Genomic DNA, 16,149 nt, shown 5'->3' on the forward strand with positions numbered 1-16,149 from the left:
CCTTACATCATCTATCTATCTCACCAAGGTTTTTAGAGGTAGAACTCAGTGTTCATTATGTCGTTGGGGTTGGAGGTGAGAGACTAGCCATGAAGTGATTTTTCCAGCCTGGATACATAGAAGACAGTGGCCTACATCCTCCCCACTTCTAGTGTTGGACAAGGGGTCTGTCCCACTGGTCTGCTGGAGAGCAGCATTACAAGCTGGTTATGTGTGCTTGACCTGAACTGAAGGCTGTTCTTATCTTTAGATCATATCCGTAAGACCATATTAAAATTCTGATGCTCAAAAAGCATTTTGCGTGACAGACCATTATACATTTCACATGATTTGGTCCTGGTAACAGAGGGGTTGAGGAAGTTTCCCAAATGCTCTTCTGTTCTCGGGCCTCTTCCTGATTGTCCTGGATGGCTGACTGCAGACGGGTTTGGTAGAGTCTGGCGCATAAGTCACTAACAGCCCATAGCAAGCAGGAGGCTATTTCAGCTGATCTCAGCAAGGCTTGTCATAACTAGCTCCTCTCTCAGTCATACCTTCAAGGTGGCACAGGGATTCAAGAATTGGCATTGACCGGGGTGCAGTCATTCATGCCTGGAATCCCAGCACTTTGGGAAGCCAAGGCAGGCGAATCACTTGAGTCCAGGAGTTTGAGACCAGCCTGGGCAGCATGGCAAAACTCCATCTGTACAAAAACTACACAAATTAGCTGTGCGTAGTGGTGCACGCCTGTAGTCCCAGCTACTCAGAAGGCTGAGGTGGGAGGAGCGCCAGAGCCTGGGAGGTCAAGGCTGCAGTGAGCTGAGATCATGCCACTGCATTCCAGCCTGGGTGACACAGTGAGACTTTGTCTCAAAAAAAAAAAAAAAAAAAAAAAAAAAGAAAAAGAAGAAGGCTGAGCATGGTGGTGCATGCCTATAGTCCCAGCTACTAGGGAGGCTGAGGTGGGAGGATTGCTTGAGCCCTGGAAGCAGAGGTTGCTGTGAGCTGAGATCGAGCTACTGCACTCCAGCCTGGGCAACAGAGTGAGGTTCCATCTCAAAAAAAAAAGAATTGCCCTTGAAGGGAAAGCCCTTTTCCAGGCAGGATGCTTCTGCCTGGACATCCCAACTGTGGGATTAATGCACAAATGCCCAACTGTGAGAGCCGGCCTTACACTGAGAGCTGAGGTGGAAGCATGACCCGCTCAGCAAAGAGAGGCAGGACAGAGGTAACAAAGGCAGACACCAACATGATTCTAGGCCAGGGAGCCTTGGTCTGCCAAACGTGGAAGCAAGGGCCCAAAGCTAAACGTAGAGGGGAGCAAACATAATGCCTAAGACCCTCTGCTCGGTCCATGGCCTTGGGCTGGCTTCCATAATTTAGCCATCAGACCAAATAGATTTTACTTCCCTGTGTCAAGAGGGACTCAGACCTAGCTCTAACTTGTTTCTCTGGTTTCAGCTCTTACCTTGTAAATACTAAGCCTGAAAGTGGAGGTAGCTATTATATTGTTGCCTGTTTGGAGGTTGCCCAAGGAATTCCTCTTAGGACTGAATTGCTTCTACTGTTAATGCCAGAGGCATGGAAGCCACTGCTGGTCTTAGGGTTGGGGGTCCCAGGTCAAAGACAGAACAGCTTGCTGGGTCTTACTGAAAACAGCCCCCAAAGGGTTGGACTCCTTGGGGATTTTCCTTCACTTGCAAGCTGCATGTTTGTCTGATAGATGCACAAGTTGATTAAATTCCAGCGCATCACAGACGCAATTATGCTTAAGAACGAGCTAGTTCTTCTAATCTCTCTGCCATCACTGATTAATTAGATACTTTGAACTATGCCCAACTGTTTGAAAGCTGTGAAAAATACAACCTGTATAGTTAAAATTTCTGCACGAGCCTATTTCCTCACTTGTTCTCATATTCACCATTCTTTAAACATGATTTGTATTTGTACTTGTTTCTAAACACAGTCTGGCTATTTTCCTATCATAATTAGATATCCTTCCACTACTGGCCAAGAAATATACTCACACAGTAAGTCCAATAACAAAAATTTGTGAGAGGCCAGGTGCGGTGGCTCACGTCTGTAATCCCAGCACTTTGGGAGGCCGAGGCAGGCAGATCACTTGAGGTCAGGAATTCGAGACCAGCCTGGCCAACATGGTGAAACCCTGCCTCTACCAAAAAATACAAAAAATTAACTGGGCATGGTGACACGCACCTGTAGTCCTACCCACTCAGGAGACTGAGACACCAGAATCACTTGAACCCAGGAGGCAGAGGTTGCAGTGAGCCAAGATTGTACCACTGCACTCCAGCCTGGATGACAGAGCGAGACCCTGTCTCTCTCTCTCTCTCTCTCTCTCTCTCTCTATATATATATATATGAGAGACCAGTTGAATAAGTTAGACATACCTTCAGATTGTTGCTGCCATTGGTCACACTTTCAAAAATTTTTTTTTCTCTTTTTAAATCTTACATGAATGCCTCAGAAAGGTTTGTTGTCATTCTTGTTAATTGTATCTCTTCATTGAGATTTTAAAACATTTTTCTGCCTACCAGGAGCCAGGCAGGGGTACAGTGGCTGTTACTTTCAACTGTTTGATTTTATGACATAATTAACTATATATCAGTTTTGCAAGTAATTTCCAGTCTTTCTTTCCTGTGATAGTATGGTCTTTTAAAGTAATTGAGCGCTGGCCAGGCACAGTAACTCATGCCTGTAATCCCAGCACTTTGGGAGGCCGAGGCGGGCAGATCACCTGAAGTCAGGAGTTCGAGACCAACCTGGCCAACATAGCGAAACTCCATCTCTACTAAAAATACAAAAATTTAGGTGGGCCAAGCTCCGTGGCTCGTGCCTGTAATCCCAGCACTTTGGGAGGCTGAGGTGGGCAGATCATGAGGTCAGGAGATTGAGACCATCCTGGCTAACACGGTGAAGCCCCCTCTCTACTAAAAATACAAAAAATTAGCCAGATGTGGTGGCAGGCACCTGTAGTCGCAGCTACTCGGGAGGTTGAGGCAGGAGAATGGCGTGAACCCAGGAGGCGGAACTTGCTGTGAGCCAAGATCGCGCCACTGCACTCCAGCCTGGGCGACAGAGTGAGACTCCATCTCAAAAAAAAAAAAAAAAAAAATTAGGCATGGTTGTGTGCACCTGTAGTCCCAGCTACTCAGGAGAATCACTTGAACCTAGGAGGCAGAGGCTGCAGTGAGCTGACATTGCACCACTGCACTTCAGCCTGGGCAACAGAGCAAGACTCTGTCTCAAAAAAAAAAAAAAAAGTGAGCACAGGCTGGACACGGTGGCTTATACCTGTAATCCTAGCACTTTGGGAGGCCAAGGCAGGAGGATTGCATAAGCCCAGGGGTTCAAGACCAGCTGGGCAACGTGGTAAAACCTCATCTCTACAAAAAATAATCAAATTAGCCAGGTATGGTGGCACACACCTGTAGTCTTAGCTACTTGGGAGGCTGAGGTGGGAGGGTCACTTGTGCCCAGGAGGTCAATGCTGCAATGAGCCCTGATTGCACCACTGCACTCCAGCCTGGGTGACAGAGTGAGACCCTGTCTCAAACAAAACAAAAAAGAAAAAATACATAAAGTAATTGAGCACAGAAAGACCTATTCCATATTCAGGAAGTCTCTGAAAGTGACCCCTGCTGACTCACATCTGGTGTACACTACATTTGTAGGACTGGAATATCTGAACATGCTGAAGAAGATCAGTTAGAATATTTCTGTAATTCTGTATCCCTAGGCGGAAACTTTCATCAATGGTACATTCACATTCATGCCAGGCTGTGAATTCTGAAGTCTCCTTAGCTAAATCCCCATGATTCTCAGTCTCTAGAAGCAGCTACTGTTGGGACCATCTTTTTTCCTTTGATTTGATGTTCTTAAAGGAGGACAATTAACAGTTCTCACTTTTGTGGAAATATTAGCATTTGACCTTACCTTTTACAAAATATATATAATACACAGTACACATATTCCTTCCCACTCTCTAATCTCGTTCTTGAATTCCAAACCAGATTTTGTCTTCTACCAGAAAAGCCAGACTGCATCAAGATCTCTCCCACTAGATCTCACCCTCTTTGTTGAGGATTAAGCAACTATCCAGCCCTCTCTAAGCCAGATTGCTCTTGATGAATGTGTAGTAAGTGGAACACAGTTGAAAGGTTATAGGTAATTGTGCAACTCTGATTCTTATCAACTTCATCTTCCTTCATCCTCCTAGGTAACAGCTTGCCTGATTGCTGTGGCCAAAACAGACGGTGAAGTTCAAGTACGCAGAGCTGCCATACATGTGGTGGTGCTGCTGCTTCGGGGACTCAGCCAGAAAGCTACTGAGGTCAGTCTGTCTCTCGCCCTTTGCAATTTCTCCACCTCTTTTATTTGTCTGTATCTCAATCTTCCTTTTACCAGGGAAGGCCTCAAACCTCTTTCCTCGATGGATTCATCCAAATGAATCCATCAACAGGGATTTTGTAGCAGGAAAATGACCTTGTTTGTATCTTCGGTGTATGTCTCTATTACCTCAGTAACATATTGGCCAAACTATATACTAAGAAAAACCAGAGCACAAGGTTGTAGATTGAGGCCCTGAATCCTGGCATTGTCCTCATTGTTCCAAGGTGAGCTAGCTAGAACACATTCACCCTGCCTCTACAGCCTGAACTTCAGTGACTTGCCTTTCTGACTCATTTAATTGTTCATGCTGAATTACTAAAGGGCCTCACTGAAGATGTTTCCTTTCTAGCTGAGTTCAATCCATGACATGTTAGGTGCTGCATAAATTAAATTTTCTTCCTCCTTCAAGTAGGTTTGGCTGGATTTCTCCCCAGTGTATGGCCAATACAGGAAGAAAGTATATATTTACATATATATATATGTATATATGTGCCGAGAATGAGTGACCTCTAAATTAATTTTCTTCTTGATTTTAATGGAAACACATTCCCAGTTGACTTCCTATGGAAAATTTGCATTAATAATTCACCACCCAGTATCCACAATGCTCATCTGTGGCTAACACATCAGTATTTAACCAAGTGTCAGTGAAGCCATTATAAAAGTGATTGTTTTAGGCCAGGCGCGGTGGCTCACGCCTGTAATCCCAGCACTTTGGGAGGCCGAGGCAGGCGGATAACCTGAGGTCAGGAGTTCGAGACCAGCCTGACCAACGTGGAGAAACTCCATCTCTACTAAAAATACAAAATTAGCCAGGTGTGGTGACGCATGCCTGTAATGCCAGCTACTCGGGAGGCTGAGACAGGAGAATTGCTTGAACCCAGGAGGCGGAGGTTGCAGTGAGCCAAGATCTCGCCATTGCACTCCAGCCTGGGCAACAAGAGTGAAACTCTGTCTCAAAAAAAAAAAAAAAAAAGTGATTGTTTTATCACACACACATACATGGTCTTTATTCATCCTAGAATGTTACCATATGGAGTTTCTGATGCCATTTTTGTACAGGCATGGACGCAGTAGTTATCCCATTCCTTTCCTACACAGCCATCTTTTCTCTTTACGTAGCGACTTGCTATTGTTGCAGCTCACTAGCGAGGCCATTGGATTTCCCAGTGCTTTGGGAATAGTGCTTTACCCTCAGCTGCATTTCTCCCCCTTCTCCTCCACCTTGTGTAGGTTGAGGTTTGGATTGAATGAACTTATCTGCTATGAGCATGTTCAACTACAAATTAGAAAAACTTCAACTACGATGTCCTAAACAAGTAAGGATTTTTCTCACATCACAAGAAATATGTAAGTAGGTGGTGTCTGTTTAGCAGCTCAGTATCAACAGGACCAACATTTCTATAATCTTTGTGGCCTTTGCCTCATGGCTACAAGATAGCTGCTGCAGCTCTGGCCATTGTGAATGATTTAAATGAGTAAGAAAGAAGATAAGAGAAGGACAGCCCTAGGTGCTTTTGTTTCTTATTTTGGGGAACTAGGACAGTTTCCCAGAACCCCCAAGGAGAATTCCTATTTCGTTAGCCAGAACTGTGTCACACAATTGTTTCTAGCTGCAAAGGAGCCTGACAATGTATTTAGTTGGCACATTGCTACTCTGAATGAAATTGAATTTTAGTCAGCAAGGAAGATGGCAGGAAATGGGTATTAGGGTGGCAACTAATAGTGACACAAAGGAATATGGGGAAGATCTGGCTGACTCATAAAAACTTCTGTAGCTGGGTGCGGTGGCTCACACCTGTAATCCCAGCACTTTGGGAGGCTGAGGTGGGTGGTTCACCTGAGGTCAGGAGTTCGAGATCAGCCTGGCCAACATGGTGAAACCCCATCTCTACTAAAAATACAAAAATTAGCCAGGCATGGTGACAGGCGCCTGTAATCCAGGCTACTTGGGAGGCTGAAGCAGGAGAATCACTTGAACCTGGGAGGCAGAGGTTGTAGTGAGCCAGGATTGCACCACTGCACTCCAGCCTGGGTGACAGAGTGAGTCTCCTTCTCAAAAAACAACAAACAAAAAACTTATGTAGGGACAGACTTGCTCATTAACTTGGAGCACTCACCTGGAAGGATAGAGGCTCCAGGGTTTTACTTAGGACCTTGATGGGGATGGGGGACATATAGATCATAGCTCAGTAATTCATATAATTAAATAAATTGCTATAGGGACAATAACACATTGCTCTTATTGAGAATCCACTGTATGAGAGGGAGTTAAGAAGAATTAGTGTTTTTCATCCATTGTTAAGATCTACAAAACTCTTGGCAAAGATGTTGTTAAGTAAGTTGTTAACAGTAGGGGAATGGAGGGGTATACAGGGACTTTGTACTATCTTTGCAACTTTTGTGTAAATCTAAAATTATTTCAAAGCAAAAATGTATTTGAAAATACAAGTTGGTCGGGTGCAGTGGCTCACCGCCTGTAATCCCAGCACTTTGGGAGGCTGAGGTGGGTGGATCACTTGAGCCCAAGAATTCGAGACAGGCCTGGCCTATCTGGCAAAACTCTGTCTCTACTAAAAATACAAAAAAATAGCCAGGTGTGGTGGCATCTGCCTGTAATCCCAGCTAGTCAGGAGGCTGAGGCAGGAGAATCATTTGAACCTGGGAGGCGGAGGTTGCAGTGAGCCAAGATCGCGCCACTGCACTTCAGTCTGGGGACAGAGAGAGACTCTGTAAGTGCACACACCCTTACTGAGTGAGAGAGTGAAAGTGAGAGCGAGCGAGAGACAGAGCAAGTGTGTGTGTGTAGCAGAGGAAAATGTCTGGTTAGCAAAGTCTGAGAAGAAATAGAAACTATCCAGATTTCTCACATCTGTGTGTAGCCAGTGAAACCAACACCGCTTGTCTCACCAGTACTAAAATAATTTGTGGCCATGGAAGATTTTTGTCACTTTCAAAACCCATGTGAATGAAAAACCTCCGCCTGTTCTCCAAACTGTCTCTAGTCTACAGTCACTGAAACTTATAAGTTGTGCTTAGTGAATAAAGAAAAGGAAATGGGAAGGGATGAACAGATGATTCCTCTTCCTGGTACATCCTTGAGACCAGGTGTGTTAAATCTTGTAATCGTAGGTGTGATTATAATCAGGGGCACTTTAATGAGAAGCGGAGATAACCACAAAGCTTTCAATCTAGAATTTCTCTTTATGGCTCTGTTTTGCCCCCAGGAACAGCTGAAGTGAAAATGCCACACTGTTGATGAAGTTCTGTGTTTTTCCCCCTTCTAATCACCATCTCCCAAGCTATAGAGTGCCAAAAGATAATACCGGGTTTCAGTGAATTCTCTGTTGCTTGTGGATGCGTCAGCCAAGGGCCTCTGTGGTTGTGGCAGCTGGAAAAGGAGGTAGGGGTTCAGGAGATAGCATGGGATCAGAGAGGGGAAACATCAACGCCCCTAACTCATGAGGCAGTTTTTACCTCTTTCCCATTTGAATGTAGCCAGAGTTTTGTGCAGCCAACACAATATCCACATTGGAGGGAAATACTGCATTCACTTTCTTTTTTGAGACAGAGTCTCACTCTGGTGCCCAGGCTGGAGTGCAGTGGCATGATCTCGGCTCACTGCAACCTCCACCTCCCAGGTTCAAGCAATTCTCATGCTTCAGCCTCCCGAGTAGCTGGGATTACAGATTTGCACCATCACGCTCGGCTAGTTTTTGTATTTTTAGTAGAGACAGGGTTTCACAATATTGGCCAAGTTGGTCTCAAACTCCTGACCTCAACTGAGCCACTGTGCCTGGCCCTGCATTCATTTTGTTATTGAAAAACTTATTTTTGCCGGGTGCAGTGACTCACGCCTGTAATCCCAGCGCTTTGTTGGGCTACCTGAAATCCCTGGAGAGGTATTAGAAGCAGGCCAGTTCTGATGGGGAGTTCATGCTTAGAGGAGAGGTGATGCACACGACGAGTTCCATTTGCTTGTTTTAACTTAGGGACAAGTATACTTGGCAAGGCATGCGATATAGTAGGGGCACTGGCAGAGAGATCACAGCTTTTCTGGCCTGAGGAACCAGGAGATTGAGTCTGGGGAAGCCACAGAAGAGAGGCAATTTGGAAGGGAAAGATCCAAAGAGAAGATTCCCCAATTCTCTCCGTCTACTTTTTAGGCTAACCCCTGAACCAAGCAAGGTAGTTGCCTGCTTCAAAAACAAAAACAAAGCAGGGTGTGTTGGCACATGCCCGTAGTCTCAGCTACTTAAGAGGCTGAGGCACGAGATTGCTTGAGCTCAGGAGTTCAAGACCAGCCTGGGCTACATAAGCAAGACCTCATCTGAAAAAGAAAAAAAAATTAAAAAGGCTGGGCGCAGTGCCTCACGCCTGTAATCCCAGCACTTTGTTTGGGAGGCCAAGGCAGGCAAATCACCTGAGGTCAGGAGTTTGAGACCAGCCTGACCAACATAGTGAAACCCTGTCTCTACTAAAAATACAAAAGAATTAGGTGGATGTGGTGGCACACTTGTAATCCCAGTTCGGGAGGCTAAGACAGGAGAATTGTTTGAACCCGGGAGGCAGAGGTTACAGTGAGCTGAGATTGTGCCACTGCACTCCAGCCTGGGCGACAGAGCGAGACTCTGTCTCAAAAAAAAAAAAAAAAAAAAAACTTGGGCGCGGTGACTCACGCCTATAATCCCAGCACTTTGGGAGGCCGAGGCGGGCGGATCACGAGGTCAGAAGATCAAGACCATCCTGGCTAACACGGTGAAACCCCGTCTCTACTAAAATTAGCTGGGTGTGGTGGCGGGTGCCTGTAGTCCTAGCTACTCGGGAGGCTGAGGCAGGAGAATGGCGTGAACCCAGGAGGCAGAGTTTGCAGTGAGCCGAGATCGAGCCACTGCACTCCAGCCTGGGTGACTGAGCGACAAAAAAAAAAAAAAAAAAAAAAAAAAAAATAGGCTGGGTGCAGTGGCTCATGCCTGTAATCCGAGCACTTTGGGAGGCCAAGGCAGGCAGATCACGAGTTCAGGAGTTTGAGACCAGCCTGGCCAACATAGTGAAACCCCATCTCTACTAAAAATACAAAAAATTAGCTGGGTGTGGTGGCAGGCGCCTGTAATCCCAGCTACTCAGAAGGCTGAGGCAGGAGAATCGCTTGAACCTGGGAGGCAGAGGTTGCAGTGAGCTGAGACCGTGCCACTGCACTCCAGCCTGGGCAACAGAGCAAGACTCCATCTCAAAAGAAAAATAAACATAAAAATAAAAAAAAAAATTAAATTAGGCCGGGTGCGGTGTCTCATGCTTGTAATCTCAGCACTTTGGGAGGCTGAGGCGGGTGGATCACAAGGTCAGGGGTTCAAGACCAGCCTGGCCAACATAGTGAAACCCCATCTCTACTAAAAATACAAAAATTAGCTGGGCATGGTGTCACGCACCTGTGATCCCAGCTACTCAGGAGGCTGAGGCAGGAGAATTGCTTGAACCTAAGAGGCAGAGGTTATAGTGAGCCGAGATCACGCCACTGCACTCCAACCTAGGTGATAGAGCGAGACTCCATCTCAAAAAAAAAAAAAAAAAAATTAAAATTAAAGAAAAAACCAATAGACCACTCATTGGAGAACAGGATTCAGAGTCAAAATAATTTAACATTCATAATGTCCAGGATACAACTCATGTATACAACCCAATATAAATACAACCCAATATAAGTTACTCAATATAGGAAAAACCAGGAAAATGGAACATGTTCCCTAGAGAGAAGAAAATAAACTAAGACCAACCTCAAGGTAATCCTGATGTTAGAATTATCAGAAAAGGATTTTTTTTTTTTTTTTGAGATGGAGTTTTACTCTTGTTGCCCAGGCTGGAGTGCAGTGGTGTGATCTCGGCTCACTGCAATGTCTGCCTCCCGGTTCAAGCAATTCTCCCACCTTAGCCTCCCTAGTAGCTGGGATTACAGGCATGTGCCACCACACCTGGCTAATTTTGTATTTTTAGTAGACAGGGTTTCACCATGTTGGTCAGGCTGGTCTCAAACTCCCGACCTCAGGTGATCTGCCCGCCTTGGCCTCCTTGCCAAAGTGCTGGGATTACAGGCATGAGCCACCGCACCCGGCCAGAAAAGGATTTTAAAGCAAATATTATAATTATCCTCAATGAAGTAGAGGAGAAATATTTCTGCAAAGATGGGAAATCTCAGAAAAGAAATAGAAATGATTTTAAAAGGGCCAAATGGAAGTCCTAGAACTAAAAACTACAGTGACTTAAAAAAAAATCACTAAATGGAATTAACCAAGAAAAGAATAAGTGAATTGAAAGATAGAGGACTAGAAATTATATAATGTGAAGAACAGAGAGGAAAAAGAAAAAGATTTTAAAAATGAGTGATTTTAGGCCAGGCGTGGTGGCTCACGCCTGTAATCCTAGCACTTTGTTTGGGAGGCTGAGATGGGTGGATCACCTGAGGTCGGGAGTTCGAGACCAGCCTGACCAACATGGTGAAACCCTGTCTCTACTAAGAATACAAAGATTAGCTGGGTGTGGCGGTCCTTGCCTATAATCCCAGCTTCTCAAGAGGTTGAGGTAGGAGAATCACTTGAACCCAGGAGGCGGAGGCTGCAGTGAGCCGAGTTTGTGCAACTGCACTCCAGCCTGGGCAACAGAGTGAGACTGTCTCAAAAAAAAAAAAAAAAAAAACAGAGTGATTTTAGGCTGGGCACGGTGGCTTACAACTATAATCCCAGCACTTTGTTTGGGAGGCCAAGGTGGACGGATCACCTGAGGTCAGGAGTTCGAGACCAGCCTGGCCAACATGGCGAAACCCTATCTCTACTAAAAATACAAAAATTAGCCAGGCATGGTGGTGGTCGCCTGTAGTCCTAGCTCCTCGGGAGGCTGAGGCTGGAGAATCACTTGAACCTGGGATGCAGAGGTTGCAGTGAGCCAAGATTGTACCATTGCACTCCAGCTTGGGTCCATCTCAAAGGAAAAAAAAAAAAAGGTGAGTGATTTGGTGTGACCAGAGGCTCTAGGATCCTAATCTTATATTTCCCCTAGGAGCAGTGGTTCAATGTCTGCTAATGCAGCACTCACAGCAACTTTATAAAACATAACTACCACAAATAACGAGAATTGAATATATATACAATTGGGAAAAAAGTTGATCTTAAAAAAATGAGTGATTGGGGATTGATTTATCAAGGTAACTACTGCTGCAGCCCTCTACATAGTTTATTGAAAGTTAACTTCTTAGAAGACCTATGAAATATTTGAGAACTTTGCACATGGATTTATAGTGGCTAATATAATATACAGCCACAATATAAAATGGCAGCATTTTATATTGAAACTCTTTCCCTTGCTTTTTAGTATTAAAAGATAATTCCCAGAGCAGCTTTTCTTCCTTGTGATCCCTAATTTTAGATGACAAAAGAATAATCTATCCTCTACTCTGTCTAGTGGGAGATCAGGATTCAGCTTTAGAATTAATTCCTTCAAAATGATAAAAAGCCTTAACATCAGGTTGTTTCTTCAAAAATAAGCCAAGCCTGGAAGCATCTTTAGGGGAAGAGTTTGGGAGTTTTTTTTTTTTTTTCTTTTCTTTTTATGAGACAGAGTCTTGCTCTGTTACCCACGCTGGAGCACAGTGGCACAGTATCAGCTCACTGCTGCCTCTGTCTCCTGGGTTCAAGCAATTCTTGTGCCTCAGCCTCTTGAGTAGCTGGGATTACAGGCGCACGCCACCATGCGCAGCTAATTTTTTGTATTTTTTTTTTTTTGTAGCGATGGGGTTTCGCCATGTTGGCCAGGCTGGTCTCAAACTCCTGACCTCAAGCAATTTGCCCACCTCTGCCTTTCAAAGTGCCAAGATTACAGGCATGAACCACTGTGCCCTGCCAGGATTAATTTTTTTTTAAGAGATAGATGTCTTGTTCTGTCGCCCAGGCTAGAGTGCAGTGGTGTGATCAGAGCTCACTGCAGCCTGAAACTGCTAGGCTCAAGCAATCCTCCTGCCTTAGCCTCCCAGGGATTAATTATTAATTGATGGCTGTTTTGAGTTCTGAGGCAAACTCAGGCCTCCACGCAGGAATGATTTTTAATCACGTGAACTCGGTATTGGACTCCGATGGCTGAAGCCTCTTCCTAATAAGGTTATTTATGAATGGTGGGTTCACCATTAATACTGGAGATTACTCTCCTACTTCTCTGTGAGAGAGAAGGCAAACCCTGGCTAAAGAAAATAAATGGTTTGTATATGATGCTCTGCTTTTTTAATTACAAGAGTTACTCCTAGAGATTTTAGGGGCTTACTTGTCCCAGGATTTGAGTCAGGTGTCGGAAAAGGAGCAGTACTTGGCTGGGGACAGACCCAAGCTGAGGGAAGTTGATGAACAGCAGAAAGTCAAAGCCAGGCCCAGGCAGATGGGGCCGGCCTTCTGCAAGGCTGCTGCTGCTGACCCAAAGGAGGTAAAATGAGTGTGCTCTCTTCATCAATAGCACCAGAGTCCCCTCTTCCCCTTACCTTATATTTCTTGTCACCGTTTCTTAAATTGAGACATAATTTATATAGCATAAAATTCACTCTTTCAAAGTATATAATTCTGCATTTTTAGCATATTCATAAAGTTGTGCAACTCTCATCAATATCTAATTCCACAACATTTTCATTGCCCCCCAAAAGAAACTCCATACTCCACTTCCCCAAGCCCACTAGGGGCTTGGGGAAGCCTCTAGCAATCACTAATCTACTTTCTCACTATGGATTTGCCTATTCTAGGCATTTCATATAAATGAGTCATACAATATGTGGCCTTCTGTGTCTGCCTCCTTCCACTCATTTAGTATCATGTGGTTAAGGCTCATCCATGTTTTCTTCCTTTAAAAATATTTTTTCTTTCTTTTTTTTTTTTGGAGACGAAGTTTCGCTCTTGTCCCCCAAGCTGGTGTGCAATGGCGCGATCTCGGCTCACTGCAACCTCTGCCTCCCGGGTTCAAGCAATTCTCCTGCCTCAGCCTCCCGAGTAGCTGGGGTTACAGGCACGTGCCACCATGCCTGGCTAATTTTTGTATTTTTAGTAGAGATGGGGTTTCATCATGTTGGCCAGGCTGGTCTCAAACTCCTAACTTCAAGTGATCCACCCCCCTCAGCCTCTCAAAGTGCTAGGATTACAGGCATGAGCCACCATGTCCAGCTTTTTTTTCTTTTTTATAAAGATGGGGTCTTACTATGTTGCCCAGGCTGGTCTTGAACTCCTGGGCTCAAGTGATCCTTCTGCCTCTGCCTCCCAAAGTGCTGAGATTACAGGCGTGAGCCACCACACCCTGCCTGGCTCATCCATGGTGTAGCATATATCAGAGCTTAATGTTTGCAGCTGAGTAAGATTCCATTGTATAGGTAGGCCACATTTGTTTATCCATTTATCAGTTGATGGACATATAGGATGTTTCTACTTTTTGGCTATTTTAAACAATGCTGCTATGAACATTTGTTTAGAAGTTTTTGTATAAATATATGTTTTCATTTCTCTTGGGTATATACCTAGAAGTGGAATTGTTGGGTCATATGGTAATTCTGTGTTTAACTTTTGAGGAACTGCCAGACTGTTTTCAAAGTGACTGCATGAGTTTATATTCCCACCAGCAATGCATGAGGTTTCCAAATTCTCCATATCCTCACGAACACTTGTTATTGTCCATCATACATTCTAGCATGTATCAAGTATGAAGTGATAAGGTTTAGATTTTGCATCTCCCTCATGGCTAAAGATGTTGAGCTTGTTAGGTTTTTGTTTTTGTTTTTCCTGAAACGGGGTCTCATGGTCATCCTGGCTGGAGTGGTGTGGCACGATCATGGCTCGGTGCAGCCTCAAACTCCTAGGCTCAAGCAGTCCTTCCACCTCAGCCTCCTAAACTACACCACCATGCCCAGATAATTTTTTCTTTTTTTTTTTTTTGAGACGGAGTCTTGCTCTGTCACCCAAGCTGGAATGCAGTGGTGTGATCTCGGCTCACTGCAACCTCCACCTCCCGGGTTCAAGCAATTCTCCTGTCTCAGCCTCTTCAGTAGCTGGGATTTCAGGCATGTACCACCATGCCCTGCTAATTTTTGTATTTTTAGTAGAGACAGGGTTTCACCATGTTGGTCAGGCTGGTCTCAAACTCCTGACCTCATGATCCACCCACCTCGGCCTCCCAAAGTGCTGGGATTACAGGCATGAGCCACCGTGCCCAGCCCTAATTTTTTTATTTTTTGTAGAGATGGGGTCTCACTATGTTGCCCAGGCTGGTCTCAAACTCGTGGGCTCAAGTAATCTTCCTGCCTCAGCCTCCCAAAGTGCTGGGATTACAGGCGTGAGCCTTTGCACTTAGAAATTTGTATATCATCTTTGGAGAAATGTCTATTCAATTTTTTTGCCCATTTTTTAATTGGGTTGTCTTTATTGTTGATTTATTTATTTTCTAATTTAATTTTTATTCCCCCAAATAAAAATATTATGTAATTAAATTACATATTAAATTGATTGCATAATTTAAAATATAATGTAATTAAATATTATTTAAAATAAAAATAAAATTACATAAACTTATGCATTTTTAAAACAATAGTTTTACAAAGCTTATTTCTCACTTAGTGTTCCTGTTCCCCATCAGCAACCATTTTCCACTTGTTTCGCTGTTTTGTTTTGGTTTTTAAATTTACTTCCGGCTGAGCGCGGTGGCTCACACCTGTAATCCCAGCAGTTTGGGACGCTGAGGTGGGTGGATCCTGACTTGAGGTCAGGAGTTCAAAACCAGCCTGGCCAACATGATGAAACCCCGTCTCTACTAAAAATACAAAACGCCGGGCACAATGACTCACACCTGTAATCCCAGCACTTTGGGAGGCTGAGGTGGGCAGATCACCTGAGGTCAGGAGTTTGACAACACGGTGAAACATGGCCAACATGGTGAAACCCTGTCTCTACTAAAAATACAAAAATTAGCCAGGTGTGGTATTGGGTGCCTGTAATCCCAGCTACTCAGGAGGCTGAGGCAGGAGACTCATTTGAGCTCGGGAGGCAGAGGTTGCAGTGAGCTGAGATTGTGCCATCGCACTCTAGCCTAGTGGACAAGAGTGAAACTCCATCTCAAAAAACAAAAAATACAAAAGTTAGCCAGGCATGCGCCTGTAATCCCAGCTACTCAGGAGGCTGAGGCTGGAGAATTGCTTGAACCCAGGAGATGGAGGCTGCAGTGAGCCAAGATCACGCCACTGCACTCCAGCCTGGGCAACAGAGCCAGACTGTCTCAAAAACTTAAAATATATATATATATATTTTCCATATTTACAGATGGTATGCTTATACTGCTATTTCTTGATTTTCCTTTTTTCTTTTCTTTCTTTTTTTTTTTTTTTTGAGACACAGTCTTGCTCTGTCAACCCAGGTGGGAGTGGTGCAGTGCCACCATCATGGCTCACTGCAGCCTTGACTTCCTGGGCTCAGGCAATCCTCCCACCATAGCCTCTGAGTAGCTGGGACTACAGGTGTGTACCACCACACCTGGCTAATTTTTTAAATTTTTTGTAGAGATAGTGTCTCCCTATATTGCCCAGGCTAGTCGTCTCAAACTCCTAGGCTCAAGCAATCCTGCCACCTTGGCCTCCCAAAATGATGTTGGGATTGCAGGTGTGAGCCATTCATTGCTCTCAGGCCTTGATTTTTCTTTTCTTTTTTTTTTTGGAGACAGGGTCTTGCTCTGTCTCCCAAGCTGGAGTGTAGTGG

At 44.6% G+C, this 16,149-nt stretch overlaps 1 protein-coding gene across 2 annotated transcripts in view; it reads left to right on the plus strand.

The window, feature by feature from the left end:
• TANGO6 (transport and golgi organization 6 homolog) overlaps window positions 1-16,149 on the plus strand; it is a 242,660-nt gene that overhangs the window by 193,951 nt on the left and 32,560 nt on the right. For both annotated transcript variants that reach the window (XR_010137850.1, XM_024233267.3), the window contains exon 17: window positions 4,221-4,334. Coding sequence is in view for 1 of the 2 variants with exons in the window: in XM_024233267.3 (XP_024089035.2) it covers window positions 4,221-4,334 (114 nt within the window). In the remaining variant the exon portion in view is untranslated. The remainder of the gene's footprint in view (window positions 1-4,220; window positions 4,335-16,149) is intronic.

Source organism: Pongo abelii, chromosome 18 (assembly GCF_028885655.2).
Source record: "Pongo abelii isolate AG06213 chromosome 18, NHGRI_mPonAbe1-v2.0_pri, whole genome shotgun sequence".
NCBI lineage: Eukaryota > Metazoa > Chordata > Mammalia > Primates > Hominidae > Pongo > Pongo abelii.